A 17,876-nucleotide genomic window follows, 5' to 3' on the forward strand; every position below is an offset into this window, starting at 1 on the left:
AGGCCAACATTTCTAAAGACTAATTAACAGCTGTTCTATCACCAGACATCTATCAATGTTTGAGCATTCAAACTGATGCCAGGCCAAACCATAAATTAATCTATTTTGCTTCCATTTTTTTTTTCGAAAGACAAAATTGCAGGATGTCAAATTCTTTGGCAATATTTAGTATTTATTCAAAGACATTTAAATCCAATTCTTAATAAAATTCTTAATAGTTGAAAACGAGAAATTTGGATGTTTTTCATCAAAACAACATTTTCATTTTTCTAACCCAGAATAGTGTAAAACCCACTAGTTTTCATGTCTATTTTGATCAATATCAAGACAATGTATTATTTTACATCTCAAAGTAATGATTTCTATTTTATAAGATTAAATTTCAGCTTTTATACCTTATCCTTCTTAACACCTTTAATTCTAATAATGTTTTCTAATTATAGAACCTTGTGGAATTCTATAACAGGAGATTTCTGGCAGAAATAATCCTGAAATTGATTCTTTAGTTCTCGCAGGATTAGGCACATTGGTTACAGGATTAGAAACAGCACTAATCCAAATTCCACTATTAAAGAAGATATGGTCACGTTAAATACAGAAAATTACAGATAATTCCAAAGGTCAGTCTCAAATACACTTAAGCAATTCTATCACTGCTTTATCCAGTCCAACTAGCAGCTAAACAAATTATTATCCAAAAAAAACTACAAATAATACAACTGTAAGTAAACATTGAATATACAGGGATTCTGTTGTATATTCACGACACCAGGTAAGTCCACTGATGAATATAATTGCTTATCAGGCAAGTTCACTAGAAAACAATTAACCAATTGATTGCATGGTGAGCAGTTTGGAGAACAAGTTAATGAAAAAAAAGGCTTTTAAGGTGGAATTTAAATGTATAAAGTTTGCCTTACCTTCGCGTTTCAGACATCTGAATGCTGCCCGTCTATTGGTGTAGAGACCGAAATTATTCGTATCCGTAGAATGAACTTCTGTCTTATTCTTTTCACCTATAATTACAAATAAAATAAGAGTTTTACATCCAGTTCTGTTTATCAGGCAAAACTACAGGATTACAACAGAAAATTTTTTTAAAACTAAATGGAAAATCTTCGCCTAAATTTACAAATAAAATGGGGAGTTTTACGTCCAGTTCTGTTTATCAGGCTAAAATACAGGATTACAACACACTAAACCTTTTAAGGTAAATTGAAAATCTTCATTTTAATATATTGTCTTTAATATATTAATCTACAAGGAATAAAAATCTAATAAGTTCTTAAAGACCGTTGCTAACTTCTACCTGTAAATTTTATTTATTTGTGGACAAGCCAAATCTCATATTTAGATTCTGAAAAGTGATCAGGATAACTGAAATTGAGCTCTCATAAATGTAGCAAATACTTCTGGTGCCGGAACACGTTTTTTGTCATCGACTCAAGAATCGAGTCGATGACAAAAATCGTGCTTCGGCACCATAAGTTCAATTTTGATTCTTGAGTAAAATATCACATATGTCTGTGCTTCCATGACAAGATTATCAAAACAGTTTGATATTTGTCGCAGATTGTTTTATCATCTGAAAGACAGAGTGTCATTGATCAGATATATTTTCATCTCAATTGCATGATCCGCACGTGATTATCGACATAGTGGAAAACAACTAACAAGACTCTAGTCAGGGACAAAAATTGCTGAACAAAACCGGTCGTGTGCCTCCACCACTAGCTGACTTCAGTCCTTTGACTACAGATTCTTAAAAAAGACTGTCTGACAATAACTTACTTTCACGTGTTTTGTTACCTTCATTAACAAAGTCACTATCATCCAGGCTTTCATGATCTTTATTCTCTGCAGATGAAGAAATAAGCTGCTCACAATCTGATTGGTTCATTTAAAACTCAAATTTCAAAACTTCAAAAATCATAAAACTTCGCAAAACTCCTTAAAACCAAATCCTTTCAATATCAACCTCAAAATGAGTATAACAATGTTTACTATTATTTACTATATCTTATTAGGGGTCCTTGTTATCAAATTGTGTTCCCGTGACATACTGACCTAGTGACCTTATCTATGATGTCATAACAAGGCCAATAAATGAGAATACAAGTTAGGAATGTAAACAAAGTTATCAAAATTGAAATTATCAATTTTCGAAGGCCACTGTCACTGGTACACCTAAACTAACCTCAAGTTCCTACAGGAACCAGTATTCTTCTTATATATTTCAGATTTTCAACATTATGGATCACTACTTTACTTGTGTTATGTATTACAATGATTAGCTAACTGCACAAACAATACTCTTTCACTGGAGTATTGCCTACACGCCTGTGTTTGTGCTTTGCTTTACCACAATATTACACCCTAGAATTCCAATTACAATCTCAAAATCACAGTCCGGACCCATGTGGCTTTTGACTGGAACATGTGTAATTTATGCAGTGTGCAATGAGGATTAAGAAAAGTATTATAACAAAACCAAGGTGTCACTTTCCACCATATATGCATATTCATAAATCATAGTCCGCCCCCTTTAAAACTGTCTACTCTAGTGACCTGCTGACCTACTTAACAATTTCATCATCATGATAATTTACACCATAAATAAAACAGATAGTCAAAATACCACATATCATATACAGTTGTTATCTTTGAGGAAAAGCTTTCAAACCAGCAAGGTAAAGTTACATTGTTGATGACTTGATGGCATCACTGATATCATTAAAATAAACTCAAGATAATTCTTAGACAGATAATTCAGCCCTTAACTTCAAAAACATGAATTTACAACATTGTATTATTTTAGAGGTCACAAGCTTATTAAGTACAGAAAGGTAAATTATACCCCAAATAAATAGGTCATACACTTAGCTCATACCACACTTCAGGCTGATATTTTAATTGCTATCAAGTAACAAAAAAGGCCCTGAACTCTAATTGTTATGCACTTTTATTTGGAGAACTGGTAGTTGAAAATAATACATTTAATTATATACTAAGCATCCCTGGCAGCATCTTCACAATGCTAAGATAATATGAACTTCGTCTTATACCTTGACTTCAATAGCCACCTAACTTATATCACTTGAATATATATTGTAAATAGTCTTAAGAAGTACAAGAAATGTATCAGAAAAAATGACATAATTCCTTTTTAAAATACTTCCAACTAGGAATTTTACTCAATATTTCTATATATGTCTTTTCTATATATCGCAGAACACAATTACTGATTAGCTCAGCTAAAAAATTCAAGTTTCTTAGACTAAAGTATGATTGGTCGAAAAAATGGTCTATCTGTCCCTTTCAGATCTTTAAACTGTCCACTGAAAGCTGGAAACCACCCGGATGATAAATTCATCAGTATCCTAGTATCGAACAGGATTGAATCTTACAAGACAATTAAAATGATGTAGGATAGGAAACTCATAAGAGAATAAATCTTCAACAATCAACACCCACAATAATGAACTTGCTAACTCCATCACAAAACAATATATTGAAGGAAATAAAACAACAGCATTAAGTGAAAAAATTTAAAATAAACTAAGTTAATGGCCAATATTTATTGCGTGAAATGACAGGACATTTTGTTTTTTCCTCATTAACAATTATTTATAGTAATATAAAACTTCCACTGAGATTTGACTTCTACCTGTTTAGTTTTATCAAACTAGATATGTGAACTCTCTGAAAGGAATGTTACAATGATCAAGCTAAATACCAAATAATCATCCTCAGCTTTGTAGACTCTCTGAAAGCAATGCAATATTAATAATAAATATTAGCTATGCGGACTCTCTGAAAGAGATGATGAGTTGAAAAACCCAAATACCAAATGAACAAAGTTTACAAACCTAAATAAACAATATCAGCTATGCGGACTCTCTGAAAAGGATGACTAACGGTGACAAATCTAAACAACCATATAAACATTACAAGCTATGTGGACTCTCTTTAAGGCATACCACATTGATAAATCCAGTCACAGAATTGCTTCAGGTACTCCAGAAGAACAAGCATGCCCTGCCCTGCCTAGAACACACCATTTGCTTACTTTCCTTTTGAATAATCAGTAGAAAAGCATTTATTCAAACATCAAGGCCACCAGAGTCAATGGTCTCATAAAAGTAGGTCTTAATAACATCATCAATATCAGACTAGTTGAAATTCTACCTTGAGGCAAGGAGAACAAGAAATATCATTGGCCTGACTAGACTGTAATCTATCTTTAATTAACTCTTATTTTAGAAACCAACGTATCAAAATTCAAAGCAGTTTATTAAAGGGACAGATGCGCTATCTGTTTTACCAATCATACCTTAGTCTTAGAAACAGGAATTGTTTAGCAAAGCTAATCAGTAAGTATTCACAACTCATCGCTGAAATTGAAGCATTCAAATCAATGTGTGTACAAAAATATCCACGTTAAAAAAAGGATTCGTCTTTTCTTAAGACACTGTCATCAATATATAGAAAAGACATTATAGAAATAGGAAAAGAAATTCCGAGTTTTAGATATTTTTGAAGGAATTATGCAATTTTCGTACATTTCTAGTACTTATATTCAAGACCCTAATCAATCCCTGAAAATGGCGGAGAGACAAGAAAACCCTTGTATACCTATTATACAACCCTCATGGTAATTATTTTACAAGGATAACAACATTGGTTCTTAAATATCCCTTCCACCGGCCAGTCCTTGGACAAAATCTCCACAATTCATCACAAGGATCATAACTTAGGTTCTTGATGATCTTACAAGGATAATAACTTAAGGTTTTGACATGATTTTACTTTGATTCTCGAAGATCATGTCGATACTTGGTCAAACTTCTTAACAAAGAATTTACAAAGACAACAATCTTTAAGAACCAAACAAACAAATAAATGTACACTAATGTCTTGATGAAATATCTATGGATAAAAGGATTAATATTAAGGCAACTATTGAAGGAGAGAAATCGTGTTAATAATCTTATGTAAAGGAAGAAAAAATAACTAATCTGCTTTAATAATTGAATAAACAAATGATGGAAAAGAAATATGTTTTTTGATGAAAGAGGATTGATTGAATAAAGGAATAAATTGTTAGTAAATGAAACATAATTAAATATAAATTAAACATAATAAAATAAAAATAAAAGAATGAATAATAAAAGAATGAATAATGAAAGAAAGAATAATGAAAAACTCACACTGAAAGAATCAATAAAGAATGAATGAATGAATGAAAGATACCACAATTGACTGAATGATTAAATCTTTAAAGATGGGCTCCCATATTTTTATTTATGAAAATGAAAATGCAAATACTTATATGAATAGAAAGTAGAGGTGTTCTAATGACTTTGAAAAATACCAATTTGTCTCACATGTCCATAATTAATTCATAATTAGCTAAAGTAGAAGAGAATTACCAGCAAAATTCCAATGAGTGACCGAGGAAAGTCAAAGTATTTTTTTGTTTATCCAGACTGTACATACATGGACATTTATAATTGGTTAAAACTCTTAATTATATGCAATAAGAACATAATGATATGATTAAGAATACATGATAATTCATTAGAAACACCAATTGATCAAACAGTTTGCTTGATTTGACGCTAAAAAATAAGGAAACCCATCTTTAAATAATAAGTTCTAATTGCATGGATGATTAACAAATAACAATTGCTAAAGGATTAACTGAATGCAATACCATATCATAAATGAATGAAGGAATGAAAATCATCTTACCACAGACTATTCTAGTTAGATTGATCAAGTCATAGTGGGTGTTAGATTTCCCACGATTCTCTGCCTGAGCCGTGACAGGAAAATACGACTTGTTTTTACGTTGTTTTCTTGTGGTGCTTGAAGTTTGTCGTATCGTTGAGCTAGAGGCTGTGGAATCTGAAGATAAATAATCAATATTTACATTAGGTTTGGCTCAAGTTAATTTACAGTATATATTCATTAGTAGTTGCCTATGGACAATTACACTGGACAGCTACCATTGCAAGACAAAATAACATATGCCAACATTGCAGTTAAGTGATCATGCTGGAAAAAGCACCCACACACAGGTGTTCGGTCAAGTCACTAATTGTCTATAGCCAATTACACTGGATAGCTTGTATTGTAAGACAAGGTAACACATGCCAACATTGCAGCTTCAAGAACATGTTGGACACAGCAAGATACACCAGCAAAGTAGGTGTTGAGTCGAGTCAAGTTGCTGAATATCCTATCACTAATTGCCTATAGAGAATTATACTGGAAAACTTATATTGTAAGACAAGATAACACATGCCAACATTGCAGTTAAATCAGATAGCATGTAGGACAAAGCAAGATATGCCAACAAGACAGTTGTCTAAAGCAAGTCTAGTAACGATACAGTATATTCATATTATAGACAAACACCCTAAGCTAGCCGGGTTTGCAAGACAAGATCAAAGACAAAGAAGATCTACTACTTGCTGAAATTGATCCAATGATTAGACTATATAATCCCCATTTTAAACAGACATGTCATGTTGAAAACTATACAATATTCTATTCCATCCAGATGAAAGTTCGGTACATTGACACGCCTCACACCCAACCCTCATCCCCATCCCCAACACCCCATCCCCCAAGATATGCCCTCCTTTCTTACAAGAAATACATGCATGACAGTCAGCTTAACAAAGTCATCAGATACAAGATCGACTCACGTCACTTCAACATTGGCATCAGGTGGTAAGTCAAAGAACTTAACCAGACGGACCCCAGCTGGTCGTCGGCCATTTTTTATTTTCTATTTCTGATCCCTTCCTGGTTTATAGATAATATCTAACTAATCTGACATGAGATTACCCAGCAGGCAACATTTCAACTCATCCACTACCGAGCTATCTCAATACAAACTTGTCAATAACAGAGATGAGATTTGAACCCATGGCACCTAACTACCTCTATTCAACCCTGAATGGTCATTTACTATTCAATATTGGCCATCTAATCACTTAATTTGCCTGACGGTTTAAGATCCCTTAAAGGGATAGCATCAATTTGCAATTTTCATTCCGACATCTGTGGTTGTTGTAATTCCACTAAAACTAAAACGTTTTATGACGTCACTAGAGGGGAACTGCATAGATATTAATAGTAGCTTCCAATAGTTCCCCTCTAGTGACGTCATAGTTTTAGTGGAATTGCAAGAATCACAGACGTCGAAATGAAAATTAGAATGGTGAAAATTGATGCTATCAGTGTCCGCGATACACATAAAAAGTTTAGAAAACCTCATTACAATCCCTTTAACAGTTGGTTACAGAAAAAGAGTAGACTAAAGTCTGCATGACATTGCCCATTTTCAATGGTCCAATCAGAACCAGATTGCAGTATGCAATAAGGCAAATTTACAGTGTGTTTTATGTTTTCTAAGCATCTAAGCATACACTTTGTTACAATAAAGCGCCACCTACCAGCATATTCAGTACGTTTATTAGATTTCTGACTGTTGTCTTTAAAAAATCGTGGACCTAATATCTCTTCTACTTTATTATCTCCAACATAATCTACTTGACGATTATCTATAATAAATAGAAAAAAATGAGTTGATAGAATATTGCTGCACACCTCTATTTGTTGGTAAAGGAGTTGTATAGACAATTGCCACGTTTCTGCTTCACAAAAAATATTGCAATCAATTTGATATTTCTCAGTGTAAAATTTCATATATAGGATTTCTTTGAAGGCCTGTTCCTAAATACTTTCACAAATTTTAAACTCCTTTGCTGAATGTTTTTTTTTAAAATCTCTACCTTTATTATCAGCTTTCTTCATTAATTCCAGTTTTTTCTTTTCCAGTAATTTCTGAAGTTCTTGGTATTCTGCCACTGTTGTGTTTGTCTCACCATCCGCCATTTTGTTGCCGTTTATTTTAGACGTTGATTCTCCACTCCAATGGCATCGTTACTATCTGACCCTGTCGAACTACGATGGTCACGTTTTTTATTGTCCATTTCTGGCTTCTTCTTTTTTCCTTTCTTTCTCTTTCCTCCTGTAAATAATGATTGAATCAAATCTATTATTTTGATTGACAATGTCAATGTAGTAGTAAGTTATATAAAGCTCAAAAGGAAACTGAAAAACTAACATAACAGTTTGGCTGCCAAAGTCTGGCAATAATTGGTAGCAGCTAACGAACTTTTCACATGAGGAGGATACATATCAAACATATGAGGATGTATTTCATGATGAAAAGTGGTATCAGGTGTCAAGAAGAGTAAGAACACCATTCCTGAAACCACGATGACTGCTTAATATTACATGCGAAATGAGTTTAATGAAAATAAATGTCATTTAGCGTCAAACAAAAACTGTCACCTACCAAATTCCAGAAGAGCTTTAGGTAGGGAGGATATTTTCCAGCGATGAAGAGAACAATCAAACCCTCCACTGATAATCTCATCAGGATCCAGACCACTCCATAATACAGATAGTATTCTACCTTGATGTCCGTCAAATTTCACTAGAGCTGTTCCTGTCTTTACATTCCATACCTTAAAGGGAATTCAAATTACTTTTATGTTTTACTTTTCTGCACCTGATTGGGCTAATGTTAAAGGGTCTTGAAAGTCTTAGGCTTTCTTCATGTCAACCCCTCTACCCGGCTGACAGACAAGGAGAAACCGGGTAAAAAATCCCAAAGGGTTATCTCAACCTTTGCTGGAATGAACCCTGGACCTAGGTTAGCGAGGAAGAGTCTATATCACTGAGCCACCTGGGCTTGATACATTAAAGGAACTTCATTTGGTCATGACTTTTCAAAACATTTTCATCTGATTTTTCAGTTTATAGATATAATATATATAGTAAATTGATTAAAACTAAATATAAGTATAAAGGGAGATAACTTACTATAACAGAAGAATCATAGCCACATGAGGCTATTTTACCATCCACATGTGGTGACCATGACAACCCTGTCACTCTTATAGAATGACCCTCCAACTTCCTCATACTCTCAATAATAGTCACTGGTTTATCAACTGGAATGTCTGAAAGGAAATGGAGTTTTACATCCGACTGTTCTTCTCTTGATTAAGCTAATGAAGACAAGTTGGAAAAGCAAAATTTTTATTAATTTACATGAGTGTGCCGACATCAGAATCTGATTTTGAGTTGTTTTATTGGGGTAATACCTGCTCGTTTCCCCTGCCTTGTTACAAGAGGGTGGTGTGCCTACCTGTGTCCTCCTCTGGGATAGTGGCATGGGGGAGGTACTAGCCAATCGTCCCTTGCAGTATTGACATATGGTTGGCACCTGCCATGTCCCAAGGGTGGCAATGGTACCTGTCGTTTCCCATGAGGTAGTGATACAAGGATGGTAGATGTCCACTGCTCCCTTGAGTAGTCAGTCTATTGGCCAGCATATCTCCTTAGGAAAGTGGATATTGGAGTGGTAAATACCCCGCCCCATCATTTCCTGGGGTTGTATTACCTACCTGAGAGGTCAACAATATGAACCATGGCATCATTAGCCCCGGAGGCTAGCCAGCTGTTACAGGTGGAGACTATAGAACCCCCCTGGGTGGTGATATGGGGGTGCCACTGTAGACAGTTGATTAGTTTACGATGAACCTGTATCACACAGCGTAGTTTAAAATCTGCCCAATAAACATCCACAGATCTACAAAAAAAAGATTTCATTTATAAGCATTAAAGGGATTGTAAAGACGTTTTCTAAACTATTAATGTGTATGGGGGACACTGATTACCTAACCAATATTCGATCAGACATCTGTGTGTCTTGCAATTCCACAAGTGTTTTATTACGTCAAAATCCAGAGACAAAAGCTTAAAGGATTTAAAAAAGGATATGATATGTAATTGATTTTAACATCCTAATTTTCCCCTGATAAGAGTTATTCAGATGAGAAACACTGTAGTGTGTACAATGAGGGGAAAAAATAAGAAAGAAAAGATGTATATAGCTTACCCATCTTCGTTGCCAATAGCAACAAGAGAATAATCTGGTTTCCATGAAATATCACTTCGTATAAGATGACTTCCCTGAAAATCAATGTGAATGCTTAAGGACAAGACTCTTCAAGGTTTAAAAGAATTTAACACTACAAGAGCTCACATGTAATTAGGTTGAAAGTCTTCATTGCACTAGTAAAGATAGGCTACTCTGGAAACTTACTGGAGTTTTCTTGCCGTTAGCAGACTCAATGATCTTGTTTATATTGGTAGCCTCTTTCGACATGACTTTAGGATGATGTTCTAGTATCACCCCATCACCCACTGTATACAGACTAAAATTACTGAAATTCTCCTCTGTAAAAAAAAATAAAATAAAAACATTGATATCAGAACAAAAGAATTGTTTGGAATAGATGGACAGGTGATACATTTTCTTATCTCAAATACTCCTGTGAAAAACAAACTTATTAGTATTAAATTCTAGTATTACAGAATATATTAGAGATAGAAAGACCATTAAATGGATTGATTTCTCTCAACCATTTAAAAATATAGGGAACAATAATAGCATTGATTTACACTCAAATATCTTTGGGTCTTGCAACTCCAAGTAATCTAAGTGTTTAAGCTGTAGTCATCACAAAAGTCTTTGTATTGCCCCACCCCAATCATGTTCCCTCAAACTTCCTATAAGTGTTCTGAGACAACCAACGATTCAGAAAAGAGTTTCGCTTTCTCGGTTGGATATAATCATATTACTCTACAGTTACTATAGCAACCGGAATAAACAGATTTGGCTACTTTCATCATAATCATAGTTATCTCCCTTTTACTTCAATCTCCCACAATAACTCCATTCACAAAAACCTAACCCAGAATTTATTTGTATTCAGATTGGAAGATATATAGTAAGCAGCCTGTAGCAAACAGAAGGTTGGGTTTATGTCCTTATGTCCATTCTGAGCAAAATGTCTTTTAAGTCAACACCTCCCAATCTAAATAAATCATAATTAATGAACCAGGTGAAAAATGCAAAGGTAGAATCTCGAGAAATTGGAAGGTGGAAGTGAAATTATAGTCTAAGAAGTTATAGAGGGTAAATACCTGTACATTTAGATGGTGGACCCCAAGCAACAACATAAACTGTTTTTCTATGGAATGTACCAGACAACAATGGTGGTCTGTAAAATCAAAATTCACAAACTCAGCACTGATTCTAAAATCTTACATAGTAAGACATCTTGTGGGCATGAAACTAATTTAATACCCATAACCCCAAACTCGGTCATTTTTTTCTGGGATTCCTTCCCATTTCGTCAAAGATACTTCTGAAGGCATTGAAGCTGCTAACAGACACTGTTTTTGTGTATCATGGACACCGATAGCATCCATTAGTACTATTCCAATTTTCAGTTGGACAACTATTTACTATGGTTCATGCAATTCTACTTCCATTCTATTTTAATTCCAAAGTGGATGAAAACAGATTGAATGTGACTTACTTCTGTGAGAAGACATCATAAATACCAACTCTACCATCATCAGTACCGTAGGCTAACCAACTTTCTTTACTTGGATGCCAACTTAACTAAAAATATAATAATAAAACAATTTAACTTTCATTTAGTTTATGTTAATATTCAATTCTGTAATAAGCTTAAAATTCTTTACTGTCAAGATAGACAAGATAAGTCTTAAAACCAAAAGGAACTTGAAAAATCTGATGATATGTCAAATAAGGAACTTACATGTTAGGGAGACAGATTAAAAGGACAGATTTGCCATTTTCAGGGGTTGATTTTGGTCTTGAATGTCTTTACTATGTATGGTAGAGTCTCAAGAAAAGACGAATTGTCTTTGTAACTTTCAAACACGGATAATTCTTGATACACTTGGATTTGAAGGCTCAGATTTTAACAGTGATTAAAAAATTACCTGTTTCTGAGACTAAGGTACAATTGGTAAAATGTATGGCAAACCGTTCTATTTAAAGCACATTGAGTCCCTGATGTAAAAGCTAGACTTACACATGTAACTTTAGATTTTATTCCTTGCCATAAACTCTGGAAATCAAAGGAATTGGTCTTATTGTTGGTATTCCATACTCTAATCATAGAATCTCCCACACCTAGAGCTAGCCGTCCTGAAATACAATTAACAAAATATATATTAAATCTAGAAAAAATATGGCTGCATTATACTTGGGTTAATGTTGATTGTATTTGAGCTAATATAAGAATTTTGGTGGGTGTGGCATTCTTCCCCTCCCAGAAAACTTAAGGTCACTCCATAATTGGGTCTGTCAACTATGCATTCTTACAAATTTCATTAAAATCAAACCCAAAATTCTAGCTACCATTGAGTTCTTGTGAAATATGAACATACAGATCAAGGCTATGACATGTTATATACATGTACCCAGTACAGTCAACTCTTTGCCCAAACGAGGACAAAGATTGCCACGAGGTGTACAATGAGGAAACTTTTGCGAAGACAGCAGTCTACTTTTTAATGATTTTGAAGTAAAATGTCAATTCAGTAAAAGTCTAAGACATACCTGGATCTACTGGGGATGATTTTATAGTATAGAGATATCCACCAAGACTAGGTAATGTGTTAATACAAGACATGGTTTTTAAACTCCATACACCAATCTTAAATAAAGAGAAGTGACATTTTTACTGGGCTGATAAACTGACAGTGTAGTGTGCTATGAAGACATTTTGCCAGAAAGACATTTTGCCAGGACAGCAGCATTTTCGATTTTAAACCGTTGAGGTATTGTAACATGAGCCATTGGCACATGAGACATCAGTATATTGTCCCATCTAAATGACTAAACAAATCAGTTTCTCGAACCTACATCATTGGCAGAGGGAAATGAAATGAATGGAGTTTTATGAAGACGGGCAACGACATGCAGGGTACAATGAGGAAAATTTTGCCAGGACAGCGGCATTAGCCTGCTCTTTTTCGATTTCCAAACTGTCGAGGGAACTTTAACGTGCACAAGGGGCTTCGGTTTATTGTCCTATACGAACGACTAGACGCTTTTTCCATGTCAGCCCCTCTTACATTGACAAAGGGAAATCCAGTTGAAAAATCTTAAGGTATCATATCAACTTATGCTGAGATTGAATATAGGACCTACAGGTTAACGAACAAGAGTGCAAACTCCTACGGCCCTGGATCAAACTCCCCAAGCTGTTCAATATAACACTTACCAATCTGTCCATGGATATAGTATAAAGATGGTTCTCATCCTTGCTGCTGGCACAAATATTGAACACCACTCTGGTATGACCTCGACCTTCAGTAGATGAAAACAGTTGCATTGGTTTCTCAGCAGACGGCAATATATCCCATAATATTAACTCACCACTGAAATTACCAAAAGGCCAGTAGAATACATTCTTCATTTCATCTTTACAAATGCAACAGATTGTCATTGATACTGAATATAATTTGCAGGCAAAAAAAAACTCCCCTATTTACAAATGAGCTCTTCCAATAATACATATAATTGGTAGGAAATATGCATGTGAGGCAGAGTTCACTAAAAGGCTGAGGGGTGTTCAATAGATGACGTAGTCACTATATCCACTCTGAAATTGTTCCCATTTCATGGTTATCATAGTAACTATTATCTGTTAAAGCAAATGCTTTGGTGAAAATCCTCAAAAGTTGTCAAAAAAGCAGGTTTTCTAATAAAATCAAGCTTCTTTGATGCCAGATTTTTGTTTCTAAACAAAATGCGAAAGAATCATACCCATGAGAGCTGGAAATCAACTGATGCCATTTTTCTTTTCTCCAGTACAGAGTTAACCAGACTTTATTGCGGCCTTCCTCTCGCTGTTCCCGTTTATATCCTGTATTTATCGGCAATTTCTTCTGAAACAGTTGTCTCCCTTTCTCACTACTCCAGAATTTAATCGTTCTATCTCTAGATCCTGTTGCTACGATACAGCCTGAAAATTACAAAAAATTCATGATAAATGTAATGATTGATCAAGAGATCAGACGACATTTCAAATTAGTCAAAGGCCTTAAGATGCACAGCCTACAGAACATAGAAAGATTATCAGGTCTCTATTACAGGCTTAAAACGTAAGAAGGGTTCACAATTTACTCAATCAAGTCTAATCAGTGGAACTTAAACCCCCCCACGCTCTTAATTACTTTCCCCTGCCCCTTAATTACTCGCCCCTTTTTTTCCACTATCTTCATTCTATCATTTACTTAGATTTCAGAAGAATTTTTTAAACAATACCTCCTATTTTTGTATTACACACTATACTATTTTGCACCTGTTTTGGCATTTTGGTGTTTTTTAAATAAAATAAACAAAAGTTTTACATTATTCTTTTTTATTTGGGCATTTTTGTTTGTGAAATGAAATGGAGTTTTTTTGTTCTACTTTTCTGCACCTGTTGGGGCGTTTGTTGTTATATCATAAAAAGTTTATTGACCATGCTGTAGTCAATCACCTTCCAATGTCAGTATAAGCCCCAGGCTAAAGACATAAATATACATAAATAAATAATATATATCATCTAGTAGATCAACAATTTTACTTTGTTTTTACTTGCATACAAACGTATATTTTAAACATATTATTAATGCTCTTGAATGAAAAAGTGTAGGCTAGTGCTACTGTCCTTAAGAAATTTCCTTCATTGCACATGGTATGGAATTTCCAGTCAGGTGCAGAAAGTAGGACATAAAACTCTATTTCATTTTCTTAGAAAAGCAACAAAACGCAGAGGTCAGATCAAAAATTGGAATGGTACAAATTGATGCTATCATTTTTCTCTGATACTTTAAAAAATTTAGAAAGTCTCTTTACAATCCCTTTAATTATAATTTCATTCAGACTGCATTAGAAAGAAATCATTTCATTTCTAAATACAATATTTAGTTTCATTTTCACTGTAGAATTAATTGACTTTTAGCCAGCAGATGTTTGTCTATTAGTTGAATCATAACAAATATACTAATCAATTCATATAAATAGTATTCAAACTATATAACTATATTATATTCAGAATTATACGGTATATCACATTTCATGTATTCATATATAATATCAAAATCATGAGTCAGTATAATTATATATATTATAACTTTATGGAAACGAGTCATTCTGTTACACCATAATCAATATGATAATATATTACATAATATTTGCTGAATCTGTTTTTATGTGTCAATTTTACTGTTAAATATGAATTTAGTAGAGCTCATATACTGCTGACACCTGTTTCAGAAAAACAATCCTCATCAGGACAGCTAGTTTTGAAATTGAGGGCTACCCTTTTAAAAATTGAGTTTTCCGTTGTACAGGAACAAAACTTGTCCAAAGTGGAATATGTCCTTCACACAGAAAAATAAAAACCTACTTTTCTCCTTCACAATAGATTACAAAAAAAATTTGGCATAGCCATGCGGTATGCAAAGAGGGAAATTACGCCAGGACAGTAGCATTAACCCCAACTGCTGAGGCATCTTTAATACCTAAATTATTAATTGGGCCTAGGTATAAAATGAACTCCTTTATATGCTCAGTCTGAATCACACAGTCTGAACCTACCAGTTTTAGCAGCATCATCTTTCTCGTCTTGTTCCCCGTCTGTAAAAATTGTCTCCCCTGGAACTGGACACCAGACGATACAGTGGATCTCATCATCGTGACCTCGTAGTTTGTGAAGAACTCGACAATTCTTCGTAATATCTAGTAATAATACATTTCCAGACTTATAACTGAAAAAAAAGAATTCAGCATTTTTTGAAAAGACAGAAAATGAGACAAGCAGGCACTCTACTCTCTACATAATGTGATATACACATACGTTTGTCTGACAGGTTCACCAGCTTATCTTGCTCGGTCAACATACCTTATGCATATCAAATCCTTGTCAAGATATCTTGTCTGAAAATGGGTTTCAATCTCAATACCAATATATCCACTTACCCAACAGCTACATGGAACTTTTTATGTGGAGAGCAAGCAATACTGAAAATATATTCTTTTTCTTGTTTAAATTTCTGACAGATGTCTGCTTTATATTGCCAGCAGATTATGTTTCCTCGTTCGTCTCCAGTTACAATCAGATCATCCTGGAGACTAGACCAACTTCCACATGTAATCTTGTCCTGAAAATACAAGTCTGTGTTAATTGGCGCCAGATTTTTGGAGAAAAAAAAAATTACATATGTTAGTTCAATATGATAAGCCTTACTCGAAACACTTCTTAGATTGAAAATTTCCCTCTGTCAAATATATTTCAAAATAATAAATTTTTCATCATCGTAAACCCAAAGACAATCCCAGCCTCACAATTCCAAAAAAAAAATGCACTTCTGATAACATTGTGGTCCTGCAATCGTGCACTAATCCCAGGTCCACAACAATCCAATTCATCTCTACATGGGCATGCATATTTTTCGACAGTGCACATGACAGTTGTTCTAACCAAATCCATTCAAGACAGCAATCCATTTCGCAAGAAAACTCATGAAGAATTACTGGAGAAAATGCTGCTATACATTACCTTATGCTCTGAATGAGATTTTGTGGTAACCTTTGACGCGATGTCCCAAACTTTTACAAAACCATCATCTGAAGTGCTGCAACAACTGCCATGGTTCTCTTTTGTCTGCCCAAGCATCGTGGACGACACCCGGTCCTTGTGCTCAGTGAACATGCCAACAAAATGTGGAGGTCCATGGTTTCCCCCATTAGTTTTAAAAATGTAAACATTACTACGGGCACCGAAAACATACAGCCCCGTCGTGTTAACATCGCTAACTTTACTGCAATACCAGTTTGGTGAAGGCGGAATATGACTAAAAGACATTCTGGAGAGTTATTTCGACATGTTATCTCCTCAACTGACTTCAATAACCGTATAAATGCACGTGAATTTCGCACGTGTGTTGTGGATTCAAGCACGAACTTTTTCCTAATGAGGCATGTCGTAATTTAGGTCTGAGACGAAGTTACCGAAATATTTCCATCCTTTCGGTTCTCTGAATTTATTTACTATTTTGAAGAAATCGTAAGCAAAATATTTAAATAGAAAATAATTATGCACCATTTTTCTCTTTCTTGACGTCAAGAAATGTATTTTACGACAATCGCAAATTTTCAAGATGGCAGCCTCCATGACCTGTAAGTTTTAATACTTTTTTTCCGATTATTGAGGAATACAATCGGTTTGAATTAACTAGAAGTTGTATGTCATGGCATGCTCAAATTTTTCGATGTTCGACAACTTGTGCTATCGTAGATGATAGTTATATGGTAGTCGGGTTAACTCGTTGGCTCAGAGTTGGAAACTGAAAAAGGAGGAAATCACTTGGCCCCTACATGACGCTCAGACAAAACTATTTATTTCTGATTACACATGAAGTTTATTTGATTACAACACAATTAATAACCAAGATCGTAGATCTACAATTAAATCATGTCACAGAATATTATCACAGATATGGATATTATAATGATGCATGCATGCATAGAAGAGAAATAGGTACATAAACTAATACTGACCCAAAAACGTAAAACTGGATAGAAAGTAGAGAGTCTAAAAGAAACTGTTCTGTGTTTGGTATCTAAGATTTAAATGAGGATATAGATATCTAAGTGATGAAACTCACCAGCAACTCACTGGACTGACTACACTGAGCAAATAAGTTATTGTCCAGTGAGACAAGTGATTAGAAGAGGCAATGATTGATGTTAATAAGGCCAATATTTAGTAATTATGTGATCTTTAAAACTTAGAGTTGCATTATAAAACCAGACAACAATTAAATGAAATACCAAGTTTGGTAAAAAATGTTTTCTATCACATATTAAATGCACAAAGGCTAATGAGGAAACCCAGCTGAATATCAGC

At 34.3% G+C, this 17,876-nt stretch overlaps 2 protein-coding genes across 2 annotated transcripts; both read right to left on the bottom strand.

Moving 5' to 3' along the window:
• Positions 1-704: 704 nt before the first annotated feature.
• Positions 705-7,911, bottom strand: LOTGIDRAFT_165026 (hypothetical protein; the record flags this gene model as incomplete). Its single annotated transcript, XM_009061544.1, has 6 exons — positions 705-814; positions 921-1,016; positions 1,792-1,857; positions 5,755-5,910; positions 7,470-7,577; positions 7,809-7,911. The coding sequence occupies 6 exons, from the start codon at positions 7,909-7,911 to the stop codon at positions 705-707; spliced, it is 639 nt and encodes a 212-aa protein (XP_009059792.1).
• Positions 7,912-8,138: 227 nt separating this feature from the next.
• On the bottom strand, positions 8,139-16,911 carry LOTGIDRAFT_234283 (hypothetical protein; the record flags this gene model as incomplete). Its single annotated transcript, XM_009061545.1, has 15 exons — positions 16,527-16,911; positions 15,947-16,128; positions 15,566-15,735; positions 13,745-13,943; positions 13,200-13,356; positions 12,533-12,629; positions 12,003-12,118; positions 11,478-11,563; positions 11,080-11,156; positions 10,196-10,329; positions 9,989-10,062; positions 9,495-9,679; positions 8,908-9,047; positions 8,378-8,549; positions 8,139-8,287 (listed from the first exon to the last, which is right to left on the bottom strand). Exons 1-15 carry the CDS (start codon positions 16,830-16,832, stop codon positions 8,139-8,141), a joined length of 2,244 nt encoding a protein of 747 aa, XP_009059793.1. The 5' UTR covers positions 16,833-16,911.
• Positions 16,912-17,876: the final 965 nt, after the last annotated feature.

The sequence above is a fragment of the Lottia gigantea genome, assembly GCF_000327385.1.
Source record: "Lottia gigantea unplaced genomic scaffold LOTGIsca_49, whole genome shotgun sequence".
Lineage (NCBI taxonomy): Eukaryota > Metazoa > Mollusca > Gastropoda > Lottiidae > Lottia > Lottia gigantea.